General features: G+C 21.6%; 1 protein-coding gene across 1 annotated transcript; it reads left to right on the top strand.

Moving 5' to 3' along the window:
* Window positions 1-5,142: 5,142 nt before the first annotated feature.
* Window positions 5,143-5,805, top strand: Phum_PHUM058130 (uncharacterized protein; the record flags this gene model as incomplete). The annotated part of the gene is made up of 3 exons (XM_002423379.1): window positions 5,143-5,156; window positions 5,233-5,354; window positions 5,447-5,805. The coding sequence occupies 3 exons, from the start codon at window positions 5,143-5,145 to the stop codon at window positions 5,803-5,805; spliced, it is 495 nt and encodes a 164-aa protein (XP_002423424.1).
* Window positions 5,806-8,085: the final 2,280 nt, after the last annotated feature.

The raw sequence follows: 8,085 nt of genomic DNA, 5'->3' as shown, positions 1-8,085 counted from the left end.
CTTTTCTTTTTTTAATTCATACAAAAAAAAAAAAACCGTAAACGAAAAACTACATAAAATAAAAATAAAAAAATTCGACTTTGTTTCCGGCTAGAATACCAAATCGAAAAAACAAAAAGAGTGAGAGAGAGAGAGAGAGAGAAAACAACAACGAAAAGTTATTTTTTTTTTAATGAAAACTCATAAAACTTTTAAAAATTTTTCAAGGTTTAAAATAAATTTCCGTAATTATTATTATTATTATTATTATTATTATTATTATTATTATTATTATTTTTAAAAAAAATTAACTTTTAACTCGTTATAAAAACAAAAAAAGTCTTTGTTTGGTTTCAGTTTCGGTGAAACAAATATGAAAATATTATTATTATTATTTTTTTTTTTTTTAAATAATATAAATCTTTGTTGTGATTGAAAAATAGAAAGAGAAAGAGAGAGAGAGAGAGAGAACTACTCATTTACTATAAACACCTGCTTATTTTTTTTTTTTTTTGCTCGAAATTATTAAAACATTAACCTTCTCTTTTACTTTTTTTTAAATAAATTCAACTAAAAAAAATTTTCTTATGCGGGCTTTTCCTTCTTCTGATTAATGAAACCTTTTTTTTTTTTTTAAATACCTCTATAAATTTTTGACTAATTACAATAAATACAAAAAAAAAAAAAAAAAAAAAAACTCGACCTAATTTATTAACTAAGCCCAAAGCAACAACTGGAGTAAAAAAAAAAAAAAAAATGTAGGCAAACAAGTTTACCCGTCGTCCGAAACTCATAATTTTTTTTTTTTTTTTTTTGATTTCTGTGAGATGTCTCACAAATAATAATAATAATAATAAATGTGTCCCCTTCTTTCCTATCGTTCACCTGACCCCCCTCCCCTCCTTCTGGATTTTTCAACGGATGTAATTTGTTGCATAATTACTAACTCTTGTTACATTAAAAGCCTACGAACCGAAAACAAAAAAAAAAAAAATTTTTTTAATTAGGTCGGATGCGTACAATGAATAAAATTTAAGTTAATGTTTGATACCCGTCACGAAATAAATAAATAAATGTTTAGTATTTTCGATCTGAGCAATGTTTACACATAAAGATAAAACGCACACGTGGGCAGATTGAAGGTAAATCCATTCGAACCATAATTTCAAACCATAAAATTGCATGCATCCACGTCAGTAGCAGGAAGACAGCATTTCTAATTCGCTGCCCACGATCTATGTAAATAAGATACATATGTATACATAAAAATGCATTTACCGCCATGATAGATTTCCTACGAATTGAAATAGATAATATAATTAAGTGATATTTTTTATTTACGTACAATAATAATTGAATGAAAAAAAGACAAGAATCGAATTTTCTTTTTTTTTTTTTTCTATAATATAAAGAATCCCTTTAATATTATTATTATTATCATGGCGCCAAAATTATAAGCGACAACACGAGTTTCGTTAAAAAAAAAAAAAAAAAAATTTAAAGAATTTAACACGAAATTTAACTAATTAGAAAGATATACTTCTGCTGCCACGAAACTTTTAAGTAAATATCTTTTTTAATAAAGTTTTTTTTTGATTCAGGTAAAACATTTTTAGTCAACTCAAAAAAAATTCTCTCTCTATCTCTATCTCTCTCTCTCTCTCTCTCTCTCTCTTTCTCTCTCTACATCTGTTTTATAAAATTCAAGGATATTTCAAACCCCAAATGAGAATAATATAATAGTCATATTTACACACATTTATTGCTTTTTTTTACCTGCTTTGCAACGGTTTGCTCTGAATTTATTATGTAGTAGTAGTACCAATGTCCCGACATCTTTACAAACAAACAAACAACAACAACAACGACAAAAAATTTCAAACGAATAAAATATAAATAAATTCACGAGTAAAAAAAATATATATACGTACAAACATTCGTACTTACGTTGTACGTTGTAAAAACGATAAACGAAACAATCAATCAATAAATTTATAATAATAATAATAATAATAATAATAATGAAAATAAAAAATTTGATGATGAGTTGTAATTCATACCCGATAATAATAAATCAATATTACATGAATATAAACCTAATCGATAGTGATCGATAAAATTTGATTTGATTTGAAAAAAAAAAAAACCCACACTTACTGCTTAACATTTAAGGCATTTTTTTATTATTATTAATTACATTCAATCAAAATTTAAAAAAATGAATGAATGAATGAATGAATGAATGAATGAATGAATTTCAAATTTTAACCCGTTTCGAATAAGTTTTCCTTTTTCCAAAAAAAAAAAAAAAAAAAAAAAGAAAATTACTCCGATTTATTCTTTATATTTTTTTTACGTAACGAATTCGTAAATCAATAAGAATAAGTATAATTTTAAAACATTTTTTAAAATTACATAACATAACGGAATTTTTTATAAGGTCCGAAACAACAACAACAACAACAAACTCGATTCAATAAAATTGGATTACTTAAAAAAAAAAAAAACAACAAAAATCATTAATAATAATAATAATAAATTCGAACAAAAAAAAAAAAAAGTTTGCATCTTGAACTCTTACAAAATATTTAAAAAAAAAAAAAAAATGCCCTCAATATTATTATTTATAGCCATTTTACGCCGATTGATAACACAATTTATATCTTTCAAATAAAATTATATCAGTGATGATGTAGTAAACGTAATAAAATGATTAATAATAATAATAATAATAAATATATACGATATTTAAAAATTTACCTTTGCTTAACTGATTTAAAAATTGTAAAAATTTAAGATTAATCTACATAAAAGTTTAACATTCATAATAATAATAATAAATTATGCAACAAATATATAAATATATCCAATATCATAAAAATTTGTTAACATGGTTTTTCCTGATTTTTTTTTTTTTTTATTATTTATAAATAAATCCAAACAATAAGAAAAATTATTATTTAAAAAAAAAAAATAACAACGAAAACAACTTTTTTTAAAAGGTGAGATAAATTTAAATATATCAGAGATCCGTTTTCAAAAATAAAAATAACGGTAAAAAAGAATGAAAAATTGCAAATTTAAAAGTTCAATAAGTCATTTTTTTTTTTTTTTAAAAATAAAAGGTAATATTATTATTATTATTATTATTCTCGTCAATATTTTTAACAATACCGAGTTTTCCAATTTGTTTTCCCTTTTTAAAACTCATGAAAAATTACCTTGTGGGTGTGTGTTTACTTAAAAATATTTTTTTTTAAAATGTTAAGTAAATTAATTTCGCGCCAAAAATTATTTAAAAACATGTGTAATAAAATTTTATACTATTTGAATAAGATTTTTAAAAAAATTCATTTGGAACATAAAAAAAAAAAAAATATTTATAAAGATTAAAATTTTTTTTTTTTTTAAATTGATTATTTTAAAACCGACGATTTTATTTGTAACTTAATAATAATAAATTTAATGGCGCTCTTTAAAAAAAAAAAAAAAAAATTAAAATGAAATTATAAGCCTTTCTTTTTTTTTTTTTTTTTTATTACGTGATTACATGTTAATCCTGTCATTATTACCTCATAAGTTAAACGTTATTTTTTTTTGTTCGATTTTGAAAATATAAAAAAAAACAAGTGAAATGTAAAAATGCAAAAACTAATCTAAATTAGTTTAGTATTTTATATATATATATATGAATCTATTAATTTAACTAATTTTTTTTTTAATTACAGTTTTTTTTTATAATTCCATTAATCAAATTGAAAATGAATGAAATTTTTCCAAGATAACATTTTTTTTTGTTTAATAATAAAAAAAATAAAAAATAAAAAGTTACAATTAATTTTATAAGTTGCTCCTAATAGCAGTTCTTATTAAAAAAAAAAAAAAATCAAGATATATATAAATTGTCTTCGAAATGACTTTTAGTATATATTTTATGTGAAAAATAATTATTTTAAATATTTATCGACTATATAAAAATAATAATTTTTTTTTTTTTTTTTTTCCTGATAGCATGGAGTGAAATTAATAAAATAAAGTTTATCGATAAGTTAAACAAGCATAATAAAAATAATTAATTTTTTATTATTTGCATTCGATTTGTGCATTCAATTAAGATTAAAAATGTATACTTTTATTTTATGATGAAAACTAATTAAAGTAATTATATAAAATCATATATCAAATCAAATGTGAAATGAATTTTTATGCATTTAAGAATTTCGATAAGGGTAAAGTAAAAATTTGCCGAAGTCAAAAAGAGAGCAGTCATTCAAATTTATAAAAACAGAATAATTTGTCATTTGCCTTTTTATCAAAATCAAAAATGAAAACTTTGGCCTTCAGATAAGAAGAATATCTTAATCAATCTCAAATATCATTTCTCAATGTGAAATGAGAAAAGTTAGCAAATATTTTATACAAAATTAGCAACGACAAAACGAATAGTTATATACATGTTAGTAACTGTCTCTTAATTCAGTATGGTGAAATTAAAATGCAATAAAACTTCAAATTTTTTATAAAAATTTCAAACAAATGGTATTTAATAACCTCTGATAAAAAAAATTTAAATATTTAAAAACCACTTATACAACTATACTAATATGTTAATTTATTCTTATACACATTCACGTAGGTATAAATAAATATGAAATAAACAATCAGGCACTTACCTTACTTATAAATTTTTACCAGTAGCAATGTTAATTTGTGTCTTGAATATGAAACCACATTTTTGATATGTTTGATTTAGAAAAGAATCATAGAAATATACAAATATCATTTTGACATTTTTCATCGATAAGTTTACAATAATTTAAAATAATTTTTAATTTTATTGTGTCGTTTGTCGGTGTAATAAATTTAAAATTTGTACATTACAGTAGTAGTTTAACCACATGACAATTAGACCACCAGAACACTTTTAAGACACGAGAAAGACACCAATTATAAATAATAAACTTTTTAAAAAATCAAAAAACTTTTTTTGTGTAAATTGCAGTTTAGCTTTTTTCCCACGCAAAAAAAAAAACGACGAACTAAATCAAATAAAAATAAAAACTTAAAATAATTACAACTAAATAACCAGCTCAGCCTTCTCTTCTATGAGCTAAACATTTAGAGTAATAACCGTTGAGGCGTGATGTAATTCTTTAGTGCGAAATGGGGGCAGCACTGTATCAAGCCGCCATTTTTATTATTTTGTTGTAAACACACATCAAAACGTTTAATTTTTAAATATAAAATGGGAAGAAAAAAATATTATTGTGATTTTTGTAATCGTTATTTTAATGATGACAAAAATACTAGAGCAAAGCACGAAAGTAGTGTTAGTCATATTAATTTAAAAAAAGAACATTATAATATGTTTAGAGGTAAAAATAAATTTTGATTTTGATATACACCTATTGAAAATTCAAAGTTTTTATTAAAAAGAATAATCACAATCCCGCGCTTTTTTTGTTAGATCCAGAAACCATTTTAAAAGAAGAAACCGTCAAAAAACCATGTAGAAAATTTCATAACGAAGGCTTCTGCTCCTTTGGTGGATCATGTACATTTTCTCACTATTCTCAAGAAGATTTGGATAAAATCAGGCAAGAAATATTTATAAGTAATAGTTTTAATTTTGACAATCTTACCATTGAAGACTGGCTTGTGAAATATAATCGAGAATTAGAAGAAAAAAATATTAAAAATAATAAATTATTGTGGAGCAGTGAACTTCCCCCAGAATTATTATTAAACGCACAATTGTTACCCCCATCATTATTACCCTTTCCTATAAAGAATATAATTGACATTGATTTAGAAACATGGGGATAGTTTTTAAAATGACAAGTGAATTAATATACATGTCCATTAACTGTTTATTAAAATAATATTTATGAATCATAGAATATTAAGAAAACATTTTACAATGAACATTATCGTACAGTTCTGATTGTTAAACAAAAAAAAAATTAAAATCAGTTTTATTAGTTCTCTTACTTTTTCAATTATTATTTTAATTTTAAATTTTAATAATTAAACATAAAGTTCCTGTTAATTAATAAAAATAATTTATAATTTACTTTTAATTATGTAATTGTTCAATTTTTTTTTTATATCGAATGCAATCAAATTTAATCGAAATGAATACTGAATAATTTTTTAAGCTTTTTCGTTAAAACTATCGAATAATAAATGATCCATTTTTTTTTTTTTTTTGTATTACCTTTTAGCATAACCATTCAAAAAAGAATTTTTCCTTTAATAACATTTAAAAATAAATTTAATTCTTTATAGGAGAACAACAAATCTTCTATTAACAATACATTCACGTAAAGAAAAAGTATAAGCAAATTAATAAGACGTTTTTTTTATTTAAAAAAAAGATTTACATATTAAAATGTAATAAAATTTTTTCTTTAACCCATTCATTCATTTTTTTTTTAATTAAATTAAATTAATAAAAAATAATAATAATTTAATCACATAATGAATTATTGTATATGATGGGAAAGAAAACTAATTTTTTCTATTCACGAACAAATTTATCCAAAATTAGAATATTTACACTAGATTACATTTAACAATAAATTTTTTTGGCATTTTTATTAACCATTAAATTTATTCCACGTTAACACCACCCATTTAAAATTCAATATCAATTCAAATGATAATATTAATAATTTAGCGTAATTAAATAATGGATAATATTTAGAGTATATGAAGTTAAAGTAAAATTATAAAATCGATAACTTTAAATGTGAAAATTTTTTTTTTTATCTGGAAAACTAAAAAAAAATTTTCTTTCCCCACTTTCTGATAAAATACCTGCATTCGGAAAATTTATAATTAGTAAATAAATAGTATGATGGTATTTAAATCGTCCTTTAAATGTCAAATTTTTTAAAATTTATTTATTGTTAACAACAAAATAAAATGTGGATTGGGGGGGGTAAGGGGGAAGAAGGGGAAAAGTTATATATTTTTTGAATCCCATTGTCGTAAAGTACTTAAGAACGTAAATCACACGATCAGAAAAAAATTGTTAACCTTTTATTTAAAATCGTACAAAACAATTCAACCCACATAAATTTCTTTTTTTTTTATATTGAAAAATGATAAATGCTGATAATGTGAATAATGATTTCGATGCCAAATTTATTTATGAATTATTAATAAAACCACACCAAATAATATTTAAAAAACGGGAAAGAATGAGAATTTTTTTTTTTTTTTTTAAAAAAAATACCATTCGTTAAAATCATCGAAATGATTTTTATCGTCGTTTTTTTTTTTTTTTTTGGGACGAACCAAATATTTATTTCACGGATCGTGGACCGTTTTTTTTTTTGCCAATTTTTTTTTTTTTGAAATAAGTTCTTTGGCTCCAACAGCGTAAAAGGCCAAAAAAAAAAAAATGCTGGATAGATAGACCACATATGACGTTTTCGATATAACTTTGAAAAATTCATTTTTTTTTTTTGGAGTGACGTCACGAAATAAAATATATATATATATATATATATATATATATATTTTCATTAATTTTATACGAAAGAGACATTTTTCTCCGTGGAAAAAAAAAAATGTTATTTTCTTTTAAGGGGAGAGCGAGGGGAGAGGAAATATATATATCGAAAAAAAATAAAAAATTATTTTTTCAATAAATATATACTAAATAAAAAATTTTTATATTGAAAACGAAGAAAAGTATAAACGTGATACAAGGTATAAAAGCAGAAGATTTATCATTATTATTATTATTATTCTCGAATCAATCATATTCAATTTCCGGTACGTAAAAAAAAAAAAAATTAAAAAAGGAAAGGAATTCATAATTTAAATAAAACATTGTAAAATAATTTTCCAATTTTTTTTTTTTGTTTTTATTTTTATTTTTTTTTTTACAATATATATATAAATAAATAAATAAATAAAATTTAAATTGTTTATAATTTTATTTAAATAGGCCTTTCGTTAATTTACATATTTTAAAAAAAAAAAAAAAAACCGAGACTGAAACTGTGGAATAAATAAACAGTTTTCCAGAAAAGAAAATAAGAAAAACTTTACTCATTCAGAATCTAAATTAAAATCTTACATATTATTATTATT

Source organism: Pediculus humanus, genomic scaffold (genome assembly GCF_000006295.1).
Source record: "Pediculus humanus corporis 1103172107406 genomic scaffold, whole genome shotgun sequence".
NCBI lineage: Eukaryota > Metazoa > Arthropoda > Insecta > Psocodea > Pediculidae > Pediculus > Pediculus humanus.
The sequence above is the reverse complement of the archived record's forward strand: the minus strand, read 5'-3'. Positions and strand labels throughout refer to the sequence as shown.